General features: G+C 41.6%; 1 protein-coding gene across 3 annotated transcripts in view; it reads right to left on the bottom strand.

Annotated features, from left to right (window-relative positions):
* The window catches only part of LOC106604502 (protocadherin-1), a 384,701-nt gene that overhangs the window by 63,180 nt on the left and 297,142 nt on the right, over positions 1–24,379 (bottom strand). The window contains exon 5 of one of the 3 annotated variants that reach the window (XM_014199170.3): positions 14,124–15,069. The exons of the other annotated variants lie outside the window; for them this stretch is intronic. Within the exon in view, the coding sequence (XP_014054645.1) occupies positions 15,014–15,069 (56 nt within the window). The 3' untranslated portion in view covers positions 14,124–15,013. Of the gene's footprint in view, positions 1–14,123; positions 15,070–24,379 lie in introns of those variants that run through there. 3 annotated transcript variants of the gene reach the window in all.

The following is a 24,379-nucleotide window of genomic DNA, read 5'->3' as shown; positions in this document are numbered from 1 at the left end:
TATTGATCAACAGCAAATGACTTGACCGCGCGCATTGGGGGTTGATACCATTCTATTTTACATTTTACTTTGTAAAAAGAAACTGTTACCGGACTGTTTTATTTACTGTAACTCTATCACTAATCAAATGTATTGTAAGGAAAATGAAAACAAGCTATGTGTTGCAGTAGGCCTTTAGTATAATGCATTGGGGCTCACGAGTGCATCGCAGTGCTAGAGGCGTCATTACAGACCCTGGTTCGTTCCCATTCACATCACAACCGGCCGTGATCGGAGTCCCAAAGCGTGGCACACAATTGGCCAGGGTTAGGGGAGGGTTTGGCCGGAGGGGTGGGGGGGCTTTACTTGGCTCACTGCGTTCTAGTGACTCCTTGTGGCGGGCCGGGCGCCTGCAGGCTGACCTCGGTCGTCAGGTGAATGGTGTTTACTCTGACACATTTGTGCGGCTGGCTTCCGGCTTGAGCAGGCGTGTGTTAAGAAGCATGGTTTGGCTGGTTATGTTTCAGAGGACGCATGACTCAGCCTTCGCCTCCCGAACCCATTGGGGAGTTGCAGCGATGAGACAAGACCGAAATTGGAGAGAAAAAATATATCCTTCACTCTATCCATGTTGATGAGCGGGAAACAAACAACGCCATTCAGCCTGCACAGCCGGTCCATCAAAACTACACCTAAACCACACCTAAACTAATTTCACACATAATAAGAGTTGGCCCATAGACAATATTACATTGACAATAATCTGAAGAGTGACAATATTAGGCCTATCAGTTTGTACATTTTGTCAAATTGTACATGAAAAGATGGGTGATTCTTGTAATTGACAGATGCAGGGAAAGGATCATCACTTTATCAAATCCTCCTTCAGAGTCACATGCTGGTAAAACATTGTGATTTCTATATAGTATCTAAAAGAGCATATTCTGCAGTTTGTACTACACTTACCTTTGTCAAATAACTCTCATAATTCAAAAGGTGCAGCTCTATTTCCAAATGTCACTTTTTTCAAGAATATCAGTGCTGTCCATGCATTAAGCACATGACCCCTTGACTGGCAGCATTGCTCTGCCTAACTAGTAACATAATGAAATTAAAATATGCTATTTCTTTATGCAATTCATCCTTCACAATTGTTCATGCACTGGTGCTTTTGTTTAGGAATACAGCAAATCATTTCACCTGTCACCTGGCTGGTTATATTATTATTATCTTTTTGGTTTCTACTTAGTCAAAAGAAGCTGTAACTGGACTTGATTAATTACTGTAACGCTATTACTAATCAAATCTATAAATAAAGTTGATCAAATGGATTCCACTATAATGTTTTTATTGTTAGGAAAGTTAAAATAGGCTATAGGCCTATGTTTGTTCTAGAACTTTGTAGAACTATTCCAAATATATCCTTGACTCTATCTAAACAAATAACTATTGTTGTTCTTTTTTTAATTGATATATTTCCACAAATATATCTAAATGCAATTAATCCTTTATAATAGTTTAGGCACTTTTTATCAAGTGTTGGTGCTTATGTTTGCGGCACCTTGCGGGTTGATATGCATCTGATGCACATGTTAAAGAAGACATCCGGCAAAGTTCTCTAGCGGGTACTTTTAGGCTGAAAGGTCAGGCGGTTCTAGTGTTAACCCAATTCATGAGGCGTGACAATAAGACAGACAGACGGACACACATACACAGTCACTGCAAATGCACATGAGTGCACACACACACACACACACACACACACACACACACACACACACACACACACACACACACACACAAAATGTGTTTGTGGGTGTTAATAAAAAAACATGGCCCCAGCCCCTTTCAGCTCCCAGAATCCCACTGCTAATCAGTTTTTGAGGTCTGGCCTGCGACCAGCTTGTTTGTGTGTGTGTGTGTGTGTGTGTGTGTGTGTGTGTGTGTGTGTGTGTGTGTGTGTGTGTGTGTGTGTGTGTGTGTGTGTGTGTGTGTGTGTGTGTGTGTGTGTGTGTGTGTGTGTGTGTGTGCGCATGCGTACAGTAGCAGTGCGTGGGTATAATCACTGGGGAAGCCAGGCCAGACCAAAATAAAAGCCATATTACAACCTATGTGTTGTGATAGTTGCATTGCTTGCACTATAACCTGTTAGTTCATATGCCTTGACAATGTGATGTATAGGCCTGAGGCCGAGACAATAAGAAGACAAAGTGGCAGAATAAATTCCACAAAATGGGAGAGCAACCAATGTCCAAGGAAGTCCACAAAGCATATAGCATGTAACAAACAGTTACATGACATAGAGCATGGTCAAGCAAGGTAATGTTTCCAACATTTTCGGACTACTAAACAACTATTAATTTAGAAACACAGAGAATTACCGCACGTTGCAAAGAAAACAGGATCTGCCTCCACTATTCCAGCACCATTCCAACTTCAACATTTCAACATCATCAAATCACCTATGCTTAGTCTAATGCAGTGACAACTACAAGATACCAAAAACTATTTAGTCCAATGTGTGTGTGCGTTTGTGTATGAGTGTTTGTCAGCCTATTTGTTGAGAAAAGCCAATGCCATCCTCCTCTCTTTCATGTTGACGAAGGGTCTTTGATTCTACAGTACACACTTTTATTTTTGTCCTAGCCTACCTGGCTAAAATACTTGCTCACTAGCCTAACTTCCTTTTATGGGCAATACTGTGCCATGCCAGCTAGTTAACATTAGCCTACTACAATGAACAAAAATATAAACACAACATGCAACAATTTCAAAGATTTTGCTGAGTTACAGTTCATATAGGGAAATCAGTCAATTGAAATAAATGCATTAAATCTATGGATTTCATGTGAACGGGCACAGCCATGGGTGGGCCTGGGAGAGCATAGCTCCACCCACTTGGGAGCCAGGCCAACCCACTGGGGAGCCAGGCCCAGCCAATCAGAATTTATTTTTCCCCACAAAAGGGGTATATTACAGACAGAAATACTTCTCCGCACCCCCTCCCCCGTCTGCCGATCCACACACACAATTTCGGGGGGAAAGCCTGTCTTCTCCTGGCATCCATGAATGTGTGTGTGTGTGTGCGCGTGTGCGTGTGAGTGATCAGTGGCTTGGGGAGGTATTTTCAGTGGTGTAAAGTACATAAGTAAAAAAACGTAAAGTACTACTTAAGTAGTTTTTGGGGGGTATCTGTGCTTTACTATTTATATTTTTGACAACTTTTGCTTTTACTTCACTAGAATCCTAAAGCAAATAAATGTACTTTTTACTCCATAAATTTTCCCTGACATCCAAAAGTACTCATTACATGTTGAATGCTTAGCAGGACAGGAATTTACACAGTTATCAAGAAAACCTCCCTGCCTCTGATCTGGCGGACTCACTAAAGACACTTGCTTTGTTTGTAAATGATGTCTGAGTGTTGGTGTGCCCCTGGCTATCCATAAATAAAAATAATTAAAAACAAGAAAATGGTGCCCTCTGGTTTGCTTAATATAAGTAATTTGAAAAGATTGTACATTTACTTTTGATACTTAAGTATATTTAAAACCAAATACTTTTAGACTTTTACTCAAGTTGTATTTTACTGGGTGACTCACTTTTACTTGAGTCATTTTCTATTAAGGTATCTTCACTTTTACTCAAGTATGACAATTGGGTGTTTTTTTCCACCACTGGTGTGTGTTTATGTAGTAGAATATAGAGCAAGAGAGTTGGAAAGAAAGAAAGAAAAGAAAGAAAGAAAGAAAGAAAAGAAAGAAAGAAAGAAAGAAAGAAAGAAAGAAAGAAAGAAAGAAAGAAAGAAAGAAAGAAAGAAAGAAAGAAAGAAAAAGAAAGAAAGAAAGAAAGAAAGAAAGAAAGAAAGAAAGAAAGAAAGAAAGAAAGAAAGAAAGAAAGAAAGAAAGAAAGAAAGAAAGAAAGAAAGAAAGGGCATTTGGCAGCCCCGACCAACGGTGTTGTTTATCATGTCGATAATTAAGCCCATGAGTAAAAATTTAATTAAGACATAAACAGACAGGGGACATACAACATAACACATCACACATCACACACACACTCCTGAGACCCAGGCAACAACAAAAAAAGTTTAGAATAAAACGTTTTTGTGGTGAAAAAAAATCACATTTTTTAAACTATTATTTAACTAGGCAAGTCAGTTAACCTGTCTGGGCTAGGGGGCAGTATTTTCACGGCCGGATGAAAAACGTACCCAATTTAAACAGGTTACTACTCTGGCCCAGAAACTAGAATATGCATATTATTAGTAGATTTGGATAGAAAACACTGCAAAGTTTCTAAAACTGTTTGAATGGTGTCTGTGAATATAACAAAACTCATATGGCAGGCAAAAACCTGAGAAAATTCCAAGCAGGAAGTGGAAAGTCTGAGAATTGTAGTTCTTCTTTTGATTCTCTATCGAAGCTACAGTGTCTGTGGGGTGACGTTGCACTTCCTAACGCTTCCACTGGCTGTCTAAAGCCTTCAGAAAGTGGTTTGAGCATTTTCCTGTCACTGGGCAGATAATAGGAGCTCAGTTACTGAGTGGTCTGCCTGGCAACAAAGTGATTGGATATGCTCGGTCCCGCGAGCGCGCCCCTCCTTCTTTTTCTTCTTGAATGAATATGCTATTGTCCGGTTGGAATATTATCGCAATTTTACGTTAAAAATACCATAAAGATTGATTTTAAACAGCGTTTGAAATGCTGCTAAGTACGGTAATGGAACATTTTGACTTTTCGTCTCTCGTTCCGCGCTCGCGCGTTATGCCTTTGGATAAGTGTACGTACGAACAAAACGGAGGTATTTGTACATAAATATGGATTATTTCGAACAAAAACAACATTTCTTGTGGAAGTAGCAGTCCTGGGAGTGCATTCTGATGAAGATCAGCAAAGGTAAGAAAATATTTCTAATACTAATTCTGAGTTTAGGTTGCCCCGAACTCGGCGGGTGTCTGAATAGCTCACCGTGATGGCTGAGCTATGTACTCAGAATATTGAAAAATGTGCTTTCTCCGTAAAGCTATTTTAAAATCTGACACAGCGGTTGCATCCAGGGGTAGTCTATCTATAATTCTTAAAATAATTGTTATGTATTTTGTCAACGTTTATGATGAGTGTTTTTGTAAATTGATGTGCACATTCACCAGACGTTTTGGTGGGAATACATTTTCTGAACTTCACGCGTCAATGTAAAATGCTGTTTTTGGATATAAATATGAACTTTATCGAACAAAACATACATGTATTGTGTAACATAATGTCATATGAGTGTCATCTGATGAAGATCGTCAAAGGTTAGTGCTTCATTTAGCTGTGTTTTTGGTTTCATTGACACATGTCCTTGCTTGGAAAATGGCTGTGTGATTATTTTTGTCTATGTACTCTCCTAACATAATCTAATGTTTTGCTTTCGCTGTAAAGCCTTTTTGAAATCGGACAATGTGGTTACATCAAGAAGAAGTGTATCTTTAAAATGGTGTGAAATAGTTGTATGTTTGAGAAAGTTGAATTATGACATTTTGTTGTTTTTGAATTTGCCACCCTGATATTTCACTGGCTGTGTCCCGCAGGTGGGACGCTAGCCCATAGAAGTTAAGAACCAATTCGTATTTACAATGACGGCCTCCCGGGGAAACAGTGGGTTCCCTACCTTGTTCAGGGGCAGAACGACAGATTTTTACCTTGTCAGCTCAGGGATTGTGATCCAGCAACCTTTTGGTTACTGGCCCAACGCTCTAACCACTAGGCTACCTGCTCTTATTTAGCATGAAAAAATTATCGCACTGTTCTGGAGACTCACCAAACTATTCCTGAGATATTTACTTTCTAAAAGAAATGTAAATATCAAACTCACAAAAATTATAATCATACAATTTTGCTAATTGTGTTTGGCAGCCATTTTGAAAAACAAGGAAGAGAAAGTTACCTAGGTGAAGCTTTAAAATTTGTAAGTTTTAATGTCACAGGCATAAGTACAGTGAAAGCCTTTCTTACAAGCTCTTTATTAACAAAATGCAGTGATCAATATCAGTAGTACTATAACATGAAGTAGATATCAATATCAGTAGTACTATACCATAAAGTAAAGTATATATCAATATCAGTAGTACAATACCATAAAGTAAAGTAGATATCAATATCAGTAGTACTACATTATAACAAAAAGTAAAGTAGATATCAATATCAGTAGTACTATACCATAAAGTAAAGTAGATATCAATATCAGTATTACTATAACATAAAGTAGATAACAATATCAGTAGTACTACATTATAACAAAAAGTAAAGTAGATATCAATAGCACTAGTACTGTACCATGATTTAGATATGAAATCAATTCAAATCCAATTTTATTAGTCAAATGCTCTGAATACAACAGGTGTAGACCTTACAGTAAAATGCTTACTTACAAGCCCTTAACCAACAATGCAGTTTAAAAATACAAATAAGAATAAGAAATGAAAGGAGCAAGTATTTAAAACGCAGCAGTAACATAACAATAGCGAGACTGTATACAGGGGGTACCGGTACAGAGTCAATGTGTCACCGATTAGTCGAGGTAATTGAGGTGATGTGTACATGTAGGTAGAGTTATTAAAGTGACTATGCACAGATAATAACAGAGAGTGGCATCGGCGTAAAGGGGGGGGGGGGGGGGGGGGGGGGTCTTTGCAAATAGTCTGGGTAGCCATTTGATTAGATGCTCAGGAGTCTTATGGCTTGGGGATAGAAGCTGTTTAGAAGCCTTTTGGACCTAGACTTGGCGCTCCGGTACTGCTTGTCGTGCGGTAGCAGAGAGAGCAATCTATGACTAGGGTGCCTGGAGTCTTTGAACATTTTTAGGGTTTTCCTCAGACTATAGAGGTCCTGGATGGCAGGAAGCTTGGCCCCAGTGATGTACTGGGCCGTATGCACTACCCTCTGTAGTGCCTTGTGGTCGGAGGCTGAGAAGTTGCCAAACCAGGCTGCGATGCAACCAGTCAGGATGCTCTCGATGGTGCAGCTGTAGAACCTTTTGAGGATCTGAAGACCCATGCCAAATCTTTTCAGTCTTCTGAGGAGGAATAGGTTTTGTTGTGCCCTCTTCACAACTGTCTTGGTGTGCTTGGACCATGTTAGTTTGTTGGTGATGTGGACACCAAGGAATTTGAAGCTCTCAACCTGCTCCACTACAGCCCCGTCGATGAGAATGGGGCGTGCTCAGTCCTGTAGTCCACAATCATCTCCTTTGTCTTGATCACATTGAGGGAAAGGTTGTTGTCCTGGCACCACACGGCCAGGTCTCTGACCTCCCTATTGACTGTCTCGTCGTTGTCGGTGATCAGGGCTAGTAGTGCTATACCGTCATTGTCTGTGATCAATATCAGTAGTACTATTACATAAAGTAAAGTAGATATCAATATCAGTAGTGCTATTACATAAAGTAAAGTAGATATCAAGATCAGTAGTACTATTACATAAAGAAAAGTAGATATCAATATCAGTAGTACTATAACAAAGTAAAGTAAATATCAATATCAGTAGTATTTTAACATGAAATAGATATCAATATCAGTAGTACAATAGCATGAAGTAAAGTAGACATCAATATCAGTAGTACTAATGAATAACATTAGGTAGAACAAAAACACACAATAAATAAAAATAAGAAATAAGAACAATCCCACACGTGTTATCACTGAAAAACCCACAATGTACTCTCATAGGTACAACAGGACTTAAAACAGTGTATGGCCTCAAAGATATAGACTTAAAACCAATGTCCATTAGAGTGGACAAAAATGAATTGCTGGGTCCCAGGCTGATAAATACTGTACACACACACACACTTTTCTCTTCTCCTTCTAAATCACTAAGGTAAAACAACAACCTCAGAGGTGTGTGTGAAAAACAGAGGAAGAAAAGGGACAGAAAAAATACGTCTTTCATCTTGTCATCGCCATCATCCGCCCAATGCCAGAATTAGAAAGTGAGAATGGAGTTGCAGTATATCTGTGCCACTGTGTTTTTCACAACCCCACACCCCCTTCCCTCCATGGCCTCCTTCCACCGCCTCCCTCTCCCTCCACTGCCTCAAACACCACACCACACCACACCCCCTCCCCAGACCCCCACCAACCCCCTCCACAGCCTCCAACCCCCTCCCTCTCCCCCTTCCCCTACCTCCAACCCCACACCCCCTTTTCTCCACTGCCTCCAACCCCCTCCCCCTCCACTGCCCGCAACCCCTTCAACCCCCTCCAGCACTGAGTTGGAGACTGTCATTGAAGACATGTTATTTGGGGCTAAATGAAATGCAAAATGCGGAGTGGAGAAAATAATTGTATGCTGCTTTTTTCCACCTCAATAGAAATGTCAATGTCAATGAAGCCTTGGACACTCTAGATATGGATATTTGCAAATCTCTCAGTAGTTTCCCCTGCCTAACATAGCCAATAAGACATTTAGAGATTTTCAACCCAGCCCCACAAACGTGAGAAAGTAACAATTGTAAAATGTATGTTGATGGTTAATCTTCTGTGCGTGAAGGTGTAAATATATGTTGATGGTTAATCTTCTGTGCGTGAAGGTGTAAATGTATGTTGATGGTTAATCATCTGTGCGTGAAGGTGTAAATGTATGTTGATGGTTAATCTTCTGTGCGTAAAGGTGTAAATGTATGTCGATGGTCAACCGTGTGCGTGAAGGAGCAACATGTTAAATAAAGTTTTATACGAGTGGTGTAGACCTGGTTCGTCAAGAGAAATAAAGCACTACTTTACATGCAAATATTTTGGGAAAGTCAAACCTGAGAGTGAGTTTGACTGATTTGGACTGCAGCGTTGCTAATGGGGGAGAGTGTGTTAAAATGAATATAATATAGCAAAGTTAAATGGACAGAATAGTGTCAAAGGTAAACTGCAGAGAAAGGTTGTGCAGTCATTGAGTTATAATGTCCTGAATGCAAAAAGGAGAGTATGTACTGAAGTAGTGCTGTATAGGGCCTATGTTACTATATTACTATAACTAACAAAACAAATAGAAGTGTACAGTTTAGCGCAACAGAATGGTCTTGGTCAGTGTGTACCTATTATCCATCATTACCACACAGAATGTACCATTGTTAGAGATAGAGCAGAACTGTAGCCCTAGTGTGGTGCTAGGTCAGTGTGTGTGTGTGTGTGTGTGTGTGTGTGTGTGTGTGTGTGTGTGTGTGTGTGTGTGTGTGTGTGACAGGCTCTAACCAGAGCACTTAGCCACCCACCAGTACACTAGATTGAGCTGGTCATCACCCATGGCTGTAATGAGAGGGACCCAGCACACTTCTGCCTGGCCTTTCATTATAGACTGTGTTGATCCACTTAACTCCTGTTACTGCCCCAGTTCAACCAAACAGAGTTGGACAGGTTCGCCAATTCTGTTCTTGTCCTACCTGTACCTATTATATGCAGTGGTACGACAGTGTTGGCTTTTAGGTGAGTCTCAAGGGAATGTCTCTTACATACGTACGCACACACACACACACCCCCCCCCACACACACACACACACACACCCCCCCACACACACACACACACACACACACACACACACACACACACACACACACACACACACACACACACACACACACACACACACACACACACACACACACACCATGTCATCAAAATCAAATCAAATTGTATTTGTCACATGTGACATATACAACAGGTGTAGACTTCACTGTGAAATGCTTACTTACGAGCCCTTTCCCAACAATCCAGAGTTAAAAAGTAAGAACATTTGCAAGTAAAAATAGACAATAGTAACACAATAAATAACTATAACAAGGCTAAATACAAGGAGTACCGAGTCAATGTGCTAGGGTGCGAGGTAGTTGAAGTAATAGCTAATATGTGACTCTGTCACATTCTGACCAGTAAAGGGGTTATTTGTTATTGTAGTTTGGTCAGGACGTGGCAGTGGGTGTTTGTTTTATGTGGTTCAGGGTTTGTTGGGTTATATTATTATGTAAGAGGGGGGTGTTTTTTTAGAGTGTTTCGGGGTTTGTTGGGCTATGTGTTATGTCGAGGGGTGTTTCTTTAGCGTGTTCCGGGGTTTTTGGGTTATGTTCTAGGTTAGTGTATTTCTATGTTAGATCTATGTTGTTTAGTTCTATGTTTAGTTAATTGGGATTGGCCTTCAATTGGAGGCAGCTGTTCCTCGTTGCCTCTGATTGAAGGTCCTATGTATAGGGGTGTGTTTGTAATGGGAATTGTGGGTAGTTGTCTCCTTGTTTAGTGTCTGAGCACCTGACAGTATTGTTAGTGTTGTTCGTTGTGTTTGTATACGTGTTTTGTTTTGTTTTTCCTTCTTTTAACCAATTAAAGAAGATGAGTATACACATTCCCGCTGCACCTTGGTCCAATCATTACGACACCCGTTACAGAACTACCCACCACCAACGGAACAAGCAGCGGGGGAAGGAGCAGCAGAGGAACTATGTGGACTACAAGGAATCATGGACATGGGAGGAAATTCTGGATGGGGCTGGACCATGGCACCAGGCTGGTGAATACCGTCACCCACCGGAGGAGATAGAGGCAGCCAAGGCGGAGCGGCGCCGGGTATGAGGCTTTATACTCGCCGATTGGGAAGCACGAGAGGCACCCCCAAGAAATGTTTTGGGGGGGGCACACGGGTAGTTTATTATGCTTATTATGGGGAGCATATGGAGTGGAGAGAGCCAGAGTATGCGGAAGTGTGCACAATCTCGCCCATGCGCACGCACAGTCCGGTGCGAGCGATCCCAGCCCCTCGCAAGTGTCATGCTAGAGTGGGCATCCAGCCTGGAAGGAGGATGCCTGTGCAGCGCATCTGGCCACCGGTGCGCCTCCTAGGCCCAGGCTACCCTACGCCTGCTCTACGCACGGCAACCATCAGGCCTCTGCACAGCCCAGTTCGCCCTGCGTCAGCACTCTGCTCGTGCAGGGCTGCTATTACCATCCAGCCAGGACGGGTTGTGCAGGAGGTGCGCTCCAGACCTCCAGTGCTTACCCATGGCCCGGTGTATCCAGTTCCTGCTCCTCGTACTAGCCCTGAGGTGCGTGTCTCTAGGCTGGCACCTCTAAAGCCAGCACCACGCACCAGGCCTCTAGTGCGTCAGCCCAGTCTAGTACGTCCTGTTCCCACTCCTCGCACTAGCCTTGGGGTGCTAGCAAACATTAGCTTGCTGGCTCGCTAGCTAACGTTACGTGTATGATCTGTGTAGTAATATGATATGTATCAGAAATCTATTTGCATTGCTAGTTATAGCCTAATGTTAGCTAGTAAGCAAAAATGTAACCTTGTTGGTTAGCTTTAGCTACCTGCAGATTCATACTACAGCTGTGACAATCTGTTCTTATGGTAGTAGTATGAGCTGGGATTATGCCATTTTATTGTCTCAACAAAAGACTCCACTTCGCCAGATGATTACATGACCCATCAAGTTAGCCAGGTGTGTCTGAGGGTGATTACGGACATCTATTGTATTTCATGGACATGTCTAGACAGTAGTGACCCATCCACTTAGCTAGATGTGGCTGGGGGTTATAGCATTTCTTTCACATGACCCATCAATTTAGACAAGTGTGTCTGGGAAAGCGGTCATCTAAAAGTTATAAAGTATTTATAAAACATATTTTTTCTGGACAATTTCTGTTTTTGATATTGCTACTATTTCACTGTACGTTTACACCTTCTGTATCCTGTACATGTGACAAATAAACTTAGATTTGATATAGTGTGCGTTTACCTAGAGATAGTAATGTGAAGAACAACAGGCTCTGCACCAAAGTCAGATTAGGATATAGGTCAAAGACTATATAAAGTTTATTTTTACCTGGAGTTTTTCCTTATGGTATGCTACTACTTTTACCACTTTTACTCTTGAAATCTTTGGTTGTTTACTACCTTACTCACTCTGTTCAGCACATGGCCTCATCCCATGTGGATCCTTAAAGAGATGGGTGAGGCTAAGACTTAAGAGGGTGAGAATAATGCTGAATGGGTGTAGACAAATAAGAGTTCTCCAGTAGCTGTACCAAAACATTCAAATGGGGTTTCAAGTTCATCAACTTTCAAAGCAGAATTACTTTCCCATTGTTCCTCAACTGTAGTGTATAATATGCCATTTTCTAGCTCTGAGTCTCTATGTTATTCAATGTAAAAAAACACAATTTCACATTTTGCTACATAGGACCAAATCCAGGTTGTGGGTCACCTATGCACACGTAGGTAGGGTTAAAAGTGGCTAGGCAACGAGGATAGATAATAAACAGAGTAGCAGCAGCGTTTTGTGTGTGTGTGTGTGTGTGTGTGTGTGTGTGTGTGTGTGTGTGTGTGTGTGTGTGTGTGTGTGTGTGTGTGTGTGTGTCAATATGCATACCACCTGGTATAGAGGTCCTGGATGGCAGGGAGCTCGGCCCCAGTGATGTACTGAGACGTCTGCACCATCCTCTGTAGCGCCTTCCGATGCGGTGCAGTTGTCATACCAAGCAGTGATGCAGCCAGTGAAGATTCTCTCAATGGTGCAGCTGTTGAACTTGATCTGAGTGGCCATGACAAATATTATCAACCTCCTGACTGTGCTGGTGTAAGAGGAACATGTTAAGTAATTGGTGATTTCAGAGCAAACTTGATGATGGTGTTGGAATTGTGTATGGCCAGACAGTCGTGGGTGAACAGGCGGTACAGGAGGGGACTAAGCACACACCCCTGAGGGGCCCCCATATTGAGGGTCAGCGTGGCAGATGTGTTGTTACCTACCCTCACCACCTAGGGATGGCTAATCAGAAAGTTCAGGATCCAGTTGCAGAGGGAGGTGTTCAGTCCCAGGGTTCTGAGCAAGTCATATCAGATTTCTAAACATCATCCTTACCAGCATCATCCCACTGCTTCCTCCATTGATCATGTTCATGATTATGGTCGTATAGAAGAGTTCATACAGTAGCCTAATACTACACAAGCACATTCAGCCTGTTTGCGTAAAGGTCTGTTTCTGAGGTACTAGCCACCCAAGATTACACAAAACAGAAACAAGGACAGACGTTTTACTTTATTATAATAAAAGTATCTGAATACAAAGTACATTCACAGGTACTGTACTTCATACGGACTGCCCACAGACTCACCACATGGACTGCCCAGACTCACAGGGACTGACCAGACTCTAGCACCAGTTATCATACAGACACAAGAGACTAGGTTCTGCTAGATGCTCCCACTACAGTTATTGTCATTGCATTACTCGACCATCAACTATTCAAAAAACAGGAAAATCATCAGATATTAATGAATATGTCCTAAAAGCAAATGTGTCTTTACACCATTACCCCATGTCCCATAAACACACCATATACTATAATAAATACTGTTTACAATAGTTACATAAATACACATTTCTGGTCGAAAGAGGTGCAACATGGAGAACTAAGAAGCTGCTTTCCATGTATGATTATTCTTTTGAACCAGTCTTCAGTTGACTTTCCTTCTGTATATGTTTTATTTCATGATTACATGAGCTGGTTCTGTCTAATGGTACAGAAGGCCTGGTGTCAGCATGTTAGATAAAGCTGCACTGGCCCACTGTGTCTGTGCAAGTGAGTTTCGGTATAGCCAGACAATCTAATTACTGAATTTTGGATTTTATACATTTTTTCCCCATCATGGAGCTGCTCTCCATTTGGGTGTGTGAATGCAGTCTGCCAGCCCGACCAAGGTCTCAGTCACAATAATGTTCTCATTTCAAAACAATTTTCACTTTCACTGCTTCTCACTTAGGAGAGGTGCTTTGAAAGGAGAGACTTGGCAGAAAGAAACTAGAAAAAAAGGGAGTTGATTTGGTTGAAATGTGTCTCCTCCTCTTTGAGATTATAATGTTTCACTTGCAGGAGGTGAGGAGGGTGGAGGAGGGGGATTAGAGGAGGAGGGAGAGGAGAGGAGGAGAGGAGGAGGGAGAGGACAGGGAGGTGGGGAAGGAAGGGAGGTGGGGAGGAAGGGGATTAGAGGAAGAGGGAGAGGAGGAGGAGGGGAGGTGAGGAGGAGGGGGATTAGAGGAGGAGGGAGAGGAGAGGAGGAGGAGGAGGGGGAGGAGAGGAGGAGAGGAGGAAAGGAGGAGGGGGAGGTGAGGAGGAGGGGGAGGAGAGGAGAATGGAGAGGAGAGGAGAGGGGGAGGTGAGGAGGAGGGGGAGGTGAGGAGGAGTGGGAGGAGAGGAGGAAGAGGTGATGAGGAGGGGGAGGTGATGAGGAGTGGGAGGAGAGGAGGAGTGTTCACTGGTGTTCACTGTCAGGTGTTAACTAACCTTATTGGGTGATCCAAAGCAATCTGTCCCTCTCTATCTGCTTATGGGAGTAGGTTTTAGGAGGGGTCAGGGAAGGGGAAGGGTTAGCCAGCCAGGAGAAGAGAAGAGGGATGGGACCTACCTGCCAAACCCTGTCCTGATTACTCTGACTGTCAATCACAGTCGATGAACAGACAGACAGTCACCAGGGGTAAGATTGACGGGGCAGAGAGGAGTGGGGCTGGTAGGATGGTTTGCCCCCCCACCCCACCTCAACACATGTAGTGGAACCAGTCCAAATAAGACAAAGAAGGAGATAGCACAGTGACCGCAAAAAGACAGCCCAAAAAATAATCCAGTTATAACGTAATGGATCCATTAGATATTGATCCGTATGAAGAAGGCCGCAGTATCCACAGAGAATGAGTTCCGCTCCAAAAATATTTAAAAAAGAAGAGAAGGGAAATCTTAGGGAGGATGACTCAACTGCCAGTCTTGTCCTCCAAAAAGACAAAAGTTCCAGTCATTATTTTGAGTTATCAATAACTTTTGTCAGAGTTTTTCTCCTTCTTTCGTTACTCCACAAAGGAGACTTGTACCAAGTTTCTATTTGACAGACATCAAGCGATAAAAGCAGTTCACGACCACAGGCAAATGATGGAAAGGAAAAGATCCTTTGAACTGCAGCAGAGAAAAAGCGAGTGCACTCAATCTTTTTGAAAATTTGAAGAAAAAAGTATTGTGTCTTAAGGCAGTCTTTTTTGGCTGGCCCCCATCTCTTGATCAGCGCCCGATACTGCACCTATAAGAGGACAGATACGTCTTACCACTCACATAATGGAACGCATCACATTCCATGCAAAATTTCTCAAAAATGTGAGAATTAATTGAAAAAAAAATGAGAAATTAATTTGGAAAATGCACTTACTTATAAACAAAAAAGTATGCTACTTAAAACAGAATTCAGATACGAAAAACGGTTTAAGTTAACCAATTTACGCGTCAAAAAATATCTACTTACAATACTTTACATTCTTTATGAATTGTTTCAGTTTAATGCTACCACGATACTATGCATGCCCTTTAACGATCATTAAGCCTTACAGTATGCCTGGCAATAACACAAAGTTTATATCTAAATAATGCAATATGCTCAAAATGACTGGTGCTGGTTAATATGAATCCCAGTACTGACATTTTGCCCATAACCCAACTTCATTCAAAGAACTAGAATACTATTGAGTCTAAATGACAACAACGGGAGACCATTTTACCTTGCATCAATAGAAAGATTACGGTGATCAACATTCAAAACCACATGCTTCTGGGAATAGCCCATTTGTGAAGATGGCCTTTCCATTTAAGTGGGGCTCGGGTGGCGTGGTTAAATTGGAGTGATTCAAACCCTCAAAGAAGACAAAGACCCCCACTCACTCTCCATGTAATTGGTCCAGCTAGCTTGTCCTCAGGATGCACTTATGTGAGACCAATGCTTCTGACACTTTCTCTAATCGCAGGCCAATGGACCTATCCAGAGAGTAAGTCATCGCTGCGTAAATACTGCAGGCACAAACCGGTGGAATAATGTTGTGTGTGTGTTCAAGTGCATGTGTACCTTGACCAGTTGGGAAAATATGTACGCTGATTAATTGTTGAAATTAGTAATTTTCAAGTAATATCAACATGATAGAGTGAAAGTGTACAGGGGTAGTATCTCTTTGTAACTCTGCACTTCTTAATCTGGTTATATTTAGGTCAGCTGCAGCACTGTTAGGGTGTTTGCATGTGTTTGTGATTGTGTGGGCGAGATGCCACAATTTAATTCTAGGTAGGCTAAGGAAGCCAGTTCACATGCAAACACACATCCTCACACCAGCCAGGTCAGACCATGTACACAGTATTGTATGTTTGTTCAGGTCCCTAAGACGTATGGAGATGGCTTCAATACCGTCCACCAGGGACAACTTGATCACCTATTACCATTTTGTATGCTGGCGGCTTGGTGTTGTGGATGGCGATAGAGGAAGTATTTAAACATGCTCAGAGGATCAGTCATTACATTTTTTAAATGTTTTAACTTTATCCCAAAACTTAACCCTTGCCTTAACCAGTTGCAATGAATGCCTAAACTTAACCATAAGGTTATTTCTGTTTTAACCCTATCCCAAACCTTAACCCACAATTGGAATTAATGCTTAAATTTAGCGGTAAAAAATGTATGTTTATCCCACCCTGAACAAACGTTGAATACTGTAGTGAGACTGTGAGATCTTCTTGCTTTCACACCATCACACACACACACACACACACACACACACACACACACACACACACACACACACACACACACACACACACACACACACACACACACACACACACACACACACACACACACACACACACACACACACACAAGCGGGAGGTGAAACTGTGATGGATCCACAGGGGCCAGTAGTGGCCACGCTCAATCTGTTTTTCTTATTTCTAATCACTGGGAGATGAGCCCTTCCATAATCCTGCTCCTCACCTCTAACACGACAACAGCTGTTCGGGAGAGAGGACCCAGCCACTTCCCTCCCTCCCTCCCTCTCCTCCACCTCTCTCCCCTCTGCAGCATCTGGGCGTAATGAGACACACAGCCTGACGCCGTCCCCGTTTAGCGCCTCCTCTGCAGTACCTGACTCTAAAGGTTACCTCCTGCTGGGCGGGTTTGTATGACAACATCTACACTTCCATAACCTCCCATAACCCCACCAACACCTACAGATTGTGCTAGTTGTTGATCTTGCAGCTGGGTCATTGTGCAGAGTCAAAGCTCAGATACACAGAGGTAGGAGGAGGGTAAGGATCGCCAATTTTGTAGAACGTTTGGGAACGTGATATGAAGACACTTTAACGTCCTGAGATTCTTTGTCATTGTAGGTTCACTACAGATATATGGAAGCTGCTGACTTGGTAGGGTATATTCAGTGCATTCGGAAAGTTTTTAAACCCCTTGACTTTTTCCACATTTTGTTACTTTACAGCCTTATTCCAAAATGGATAAATTGTTTTTTCCCCTCATCAATCTACACACATACCCCATAATGACAAATCAAAAACAGATTTTTAGATATTTTTGCAAATGTATAAAAAAAATACAAAACTTAAATATGACATTTACATAAGTATTCAGACCCTTTACTCAGTACTTTGTTAAAGCATATTTGGCACCGATTACAGCCTTGAGTCTTATTGGGTATGACAGTACAAGCTTGGCACACCTATATTTGGATTAATCAGATCAGAGAATCTTGTTTCTCATGGTCTGAGAGTCTTTAGGTGCCTTTTGAAATACTCCAAGCGGGCTGTCATGTTCCTTTTACTGAGAAATGGCTTCCGTCTGGCCACACAACCATAAATGCCTGATTGGTGGAGTGCTGCAGACATGGTTGTCCTTCTGGAATGTTCTCCCATCTCTACAAAGGAATTCTGGAGCTCTGTCAGAGTGACCATAGGGTTCTTGGTCACCTCCCTGACCAAGGCCCTTCTCCCCCGATTTCTCAGTTTGGCCAGGCGGCCAGCTCTATGAGGAGTCTCAGGGGTTCCAAACTTCTTCTATTGTGTTCTTGGGGACCTTCAACGCTACAGAAATGTTTTGGTACCCTTTCCCAGATCTGTGCTTCGACACAATCCTATCTCGGAGCTCTACAGACAATTCCTTCGAACTCATGGCTTGGTTTTGCTCTGACATGCACTGTCAACTGTGGGACCTTATTTAAACAGGTGTGTGCCTTTCAAATCATGTCCAATCAATTGAATTTACCACAGGTTGACTCCAATCAATTTGTAGAAAGATAGGAAGGATGGTCAATGGAAACAGGATGCACTTGAGCTCAATTTTGAGTCCCGTAGCAAAGGGTCTGAATAGTTATGTAAATAAGGTATTTCAATTTTTATTGTTAATAAATGTGCAAACATTTCAAAAAAATCTGTTTTCACTTTGTCGTTATAGGGTGTTGTGTGTAGATTGATGAGGAAAAAAATGTATTTAATCCATTTTAGAATAAGGCTATAACGTAACAAAATGTGGAAAAAGTTAAATGGTCTGAATACTTTCCGAATGCACTGTACATAAATCGGGGTTGGCATCAATTTAAATTGGAGAAGCAATTTATTTCAATTCAAATTGGAGAAGTGATTTATTTCAAATTAAAAATACTTCCTGAATTGAGTATTGAATATGAATTGACCCCCACCCAAATATAGATAAATGTATGGTCATACAAATATAACTTAGAGTCCTGTCTGCTTTCCATTCACTGAACAATAAAGTTGACTTTGTCTATCCTGATTCAGTATCCATGGCTACCTGCTTTGACTGAGCTTTCACCTCAGAATTGAGACAGTAATCAAAAACCTTGCTGAGTAGTAAACAAGAACATATTGGGCTCTAGACACAGATGTTTTGGCAAAAAATCAATCAAGTCTTCTCAGAAATGATTTGATGTAGAAATTGGGTTTGATGGAAACCCTGTGAAATAACCCTCTGGCAATATCTAAAAATGATGCTCTCAAGAGTTATTACATTTGCCATTACTTTGATAAAGTTATCTTGTGCCCGATCACACACACACAGACACACACACACACACCCTTTTAATTGCTTAAGGTTGTAGATGACGCACACAGTTAGCACTTAATGCTAAATATTGACTAGTATCCAACAAAATACATTTACTAAGAATGTCTGAGTCAAAACATACAAACAACAAAGACATAATGTTATAACACCTCCAACAACTACATACTGCTGCTATAACACCTCCAACAAAGACATACTGCTACAACAACTCCAACAAAGACATACTGCTATAACACCTCCAACAAAGACATACTGCTACAACAACTCCAACAAAGACATACTGCTATAACACCTCCAACAAAGACATACTGCTATAACAGCTCCAACAAAGACGTACTGCTATAACACCTCCAACAAAGACATACTGCTATAACACCTCCAACAAAGACATACTGCTATAACACCTCCAACAATGACAGACTGCTATAACACCTCCAACAAAGACATACTGCTATAACACCTCCAACAAAGCCATAAGGCTGCTATAACACCACCAAGAACGACACACTGCTGTTATAAAACCTCCAACAAAGACATACTGCTATAAACCTCCAACAAAGACATACTGCTATAAATCTCCAACAAAGACATACTGCTATAAATCTCCAACAAAGACATACTGCTATAACACCTCCAATAAGACATACTGCTATAACACCTCCAACAAAGCCATTCAGCTGGTATAACAACTCCAAGAACGACACACTGCTGATATAAAACCTCCAACAAAGACATACTGCTATAACACCTCCAATAAAGACATACTGCTATAACACCTCCAACAACATATTGCTTTAACATATCCAACAAAGACATACTGCTTTAACACCGCACACAATGACATACTGCTATAACACCTCCAAGAAAGACATACTGCTATAACAACTCCAACAAAGACATACTGCTATAACACATCCAACAACGAGATACTGCTATAACACCTCCAACAAAGACATACTGCTATAACACATCCAACAAATACATACTGCTATAACACCTTCAAGAAAGACATACTGCTTTAACACCTCCAACAAAGACATACTGCTATAACTCTCTAACAAATACATGCTGCTATAAGACCTCCAACAAAGACATACTGCTATAACACCTCCAATAATGACATACTGTTGCTATAACACCTCCAAAAAATACATACTGCTGTAACACCTCCAACAAAGACATACTGCTATAACACCACCAACAAAGATATACTGCTATAACACCTCCAACAAAGACATACTGCAATAACATCTCCAACAAAGACATACTGCTATAACACCTTCAAGAAAGACATACTGCTATAAGTCTATAACCAATACATGCTGCTATAACACCTCCAACAAAGACATACTGATATAACACCTCAAACAAAGACATACTGCTATAACACCTCCAACAAAGACATACTGCTATAACACCTCCAACAAAGACATACTGCTATAACACCTCCAACAAAGACGTACTGCTATAACACCTCCAACAAAGACATACTGCTATAACACCTCCAACAAAGACATACTGCTATAACACCTCCAACAAAGACGTACTGCTATAACACCTCCAACAAAGACATACTGCTATAACACATCCAACAAAGACATACTGCTATAACAGCTCCAATAATGACATACTGTCGCTGTAACAACTCCAACAAAGACATACTGCTATAACACATCCAACAAAGACATACTGCTATAACAGCTCCAATAATGACATACTGTCGCTGTAACAACTCCAACAAAGACATACTGCTATAACACCTCCAACAAAGACATATTGCTATAACACATCCAACAAAGACATACTGCTATAACACCTCCAACAAAGACATACTGCTATAACACATCCAACAAAGACATACTGCTATAACACATCCAACAACGAGATACTGCTATAACACATCCAACAAAGACATACTGCTATAACACATCAAACAACGAGATACTGCTATAACACCTCCAACAAAGACATACTGCTATAACACCTTCAAGAAAGACATACTGCTTTAACACCTCCAACAAAGACATACTGCTATAATTCTCTAACAAATACATGCTGCTATAAGACCTCCAACAAAGACATAATGTTATAACACCTCCAACAAAGACATACTGCTATAACACATCCAACAATGACATACTGCTATAACAGCTCCAATAATGACATACTGTCGCTGTAACAACTCCAACAAAGACATACTGCTATAACACCTCCAACAAAGACATACTGCTATAACACATCCAACAAAGACATACTGCTATAACACATCCAACAAAGACATACTGCTATAACATCTCCAACAAAGACATACTGCTATAACACCTCCAACAAAGACATACTGCTATAACAGCTCCAACAAAGACATACTGCTATAACACATCCAACAAAGACATACTGCTATAACACATCCAACAAAGACATACTGCTATAACACCTCCAACAAAGACATACTGCTATAACACCTCCAACAAAGACATACTGCTATAACACATCCAACAAAGACATACTGCTATAACACCTCCAAGAAAGACATACTGCTATAACATCTCCAACAAAGACATACTGCTATAACACCTCCAACAAAGACATACTGCTATAACACATCCAACAAAGACATACAGCTATAACACCTCCAAGAAAGACATACTGCTATAACAGCTCCAACAAAGACATACTGCTATAACAGCTCCAACAAAGACGTACTGCTATAACACCTCCAACAAAGACATACTGCTATAACACCTCCAACAAAGACATACTGCTATAACACCTCCAACAAAGACATACTGCTATAACACCTCAAACAAAGACATACTGCTATAACAGCTCCAACAAAGACATACTGCTATAACACCTCCAACAAAGACATACTGCTTTAACACCTCCAACAACGACATGCTGCTGCTATAACACCTCCAAGAACGACGCATAATGTAAGTCACAAAAGTAGTTTCCTTTTCGAAATTATGATGAATTATAAAATGTTGATTAAAATGTATCCTAATACACTCAATGATCAAAAAAATGTGGACACCCATCAAATTATCAATTTGACTATTTTAGCCACACCCGTTGCTGAAAGGTGTATAAAATCGAGCACACAGCCATGCAATCTCCATAGACAAACATTGGCTGTAGAATGGCCCGTACTGAAGAGCTCAGTGACATTCACTGTGGCACCATCATAGGATGCCACATCTCCAACAAGTCAGTTCGTCAGATTTCTGTCCTGCTAGAGCTGCCCCGGTCAGTTGTAAGTGCTGTTATTGTGATGAGAAAACGTCTAGGTGCCACAACGGCTCAGCTGCAAAGAGGTAGGCCACACAAGCTCACAGTACGAGACCGCCAAATGCTGAAGCGCATAACGGGTATAAATCGTCTGTTCTCGGTTGCAACAGTCACTACCGAGTTCCAAACCACCTCTGGAAGGAATGTCAGCATAATAACTGTTCGTCGGGAGCTTCATGAAATGGGTTTCCATGGCCGAGCAACCGCACACAAGCATAAGATCAGCATGTGTAATGCCAAGCGTCGGCTGGAGTGGTGTAAAGCTTGCCACCATTGGACTCTGGAGCAGTGGATCACGCTTCACCATCTGGCAGTCTGAAAGACAAATCTGGGTTTGGCGGATGCCAGGAGAACGCTACCTGCCCTAATGAATAGTGCCAACTCTAAAGTTTGGTTCGGACTAGGCCCCTTAGTTCTAGTGAAGGGAAATCTTAACACTACAGCACACAATGACATTCTAGACGATTCTGTGGTTCCATCTTTCTGTCAACATGTATTTTTTTAAATATATATTTTTTTAACCTTTTTTTTGCTTGGGAAGGCCCTTTACTGTTTCATCATGACAATGCCCCCATGCACAAAGCAAGGTCCACACAGAAATGATTTATCGAGATCGGTGTGGAAGAACTTGCCTGGCCTGCACAGAGCCCTGACCTCAACCCCATCAAACATCTTTGGGATGAATTGGAACGCCGACTACTAGCCAGGCCTAATCACCTAAATTCAGTGCCCGACCTCACTAATGCTCTTGTGCAGTCCCCACATCAATGTTCCAACATATAATGGAAAGTCTTCCCAGAAGAGTACAAGCTGTTATAGCAGCAAAGGGAGAGCAACTCCATATTAAAGCCCATGATTTTGGAATGAGATGTTCGACGAGCACGTGTCCACATACTTTTGGCCATGTCGTGTAGATAGATAGATAGATAGATAGATAGATAGATAGATAGATAGATAGATAGATAGATAGATAGATAGATAGATAGATAGATAGATAGATAGATAGATAGATAGATAGATAGATAGATAGATAGATAGATAGATAGATAGATAGATAGATAGATAGATAGATAGATAGATAGATCGATAAATAGATAGATAAATAGATAGATAAATAGATGGATAGATTACTCTAGATAGCTCTATGTCTACCAAATGGAGCTCTACACTGTAGGAATTGTCCTTGTCTTGGCCAACAGTGGGTCTAATCTGTGCCACACCTCCAGGGGTATCAGTCTGTGGCACACCTCCAGGGGTATCAGTCTGTGGCACACCTCCAGGGGTATCAGTCTGTGGCACACCTCCAGGGGTATCAGTCTGTGGCACACCTCCAGGGGTATCAGTCTGTGGCACACCTCCAGGGGTATCAGTCTGTGGCACACATCCATGGGTATCAGTCTGTGGCACACCTCCAGGGGTATCAGTCTGTGGTACCCCTCCAGGGGTATCAGTCTGTGGCACACCTCCAGGGGTATCAGTCTGTGGCACACCTCCAGGGGTATCAGTCTGTGGCACACCTCCAGGGGTATCAGCGTGGGGAAAATAAAAGGCTTAGCAGACATGTTTCTATTGGCTGTATAGCCAGAGCCAGGCAAGAGACGACAACTATAACATCAACAACACTGGACAACAGACAGTGAGCTGTCAGACACCTCAGCGTTTGTTATCAAAAACACATTCACCGCCATCAAATGGGGGCGAGCCACAGCACTAGGTGCTTAGCTCAATAATCCTGCCATGTTTCTAAAAGGAAAAGGTATCAGGGAAGAGAAAAGGAAGGATTCGCATGCCTGTCGGTGTCTCCATGGCGAAGTTGATTGCTACCCAGCCAAGCTCGAGTTTCAGGCGCATTCAAGATATCAATTTCTCTTATGTTAGCTCTAGAAATTATCTGCTGAGGACAGTGTGCATTTACATAAACATCTCTCAACACACTATCCCAAGTGCTTTAATCCCAACAAGAGAAGAGGAGAAGGAAAACCAATGATGGTCAGCTTATTTTACGGTTTACATTGTGTTTCCTAGCGAGGTTCAATAGCACGGAGAAGCGGATGAAGTGCCTCTCCTGCATTTTCATATCAGTTTGTTGTTTGCCTTGACAAAGAAAGACACTATGCTAAGTGAAGCGAACCAATGGTTTGAGAACTGTCACTGTTAATATCGAGACAATACGATTTTCCTCCATGCTATCTTTTAT

Source organism: Salmo salar, chromosome 05 (genome assembly GCF_965601325.2).
Source record: "Salmo salar chromosome 05, fSalSal1, whole genome shotgun sequence".
In the NCBI taxonomy this organism is placed as follows: domain Eukaryota; kingdom Metazoa; phylum Chordata; class Actinopteri; order Salmoniformes; family Salmonidae; genus Salmo; species Salmo salar.
The sequence above is the reverse complement of the archived record's forward strand: the minus strand, read 5'-3'. Positions and strand labels throughout refer to the sequence as shown.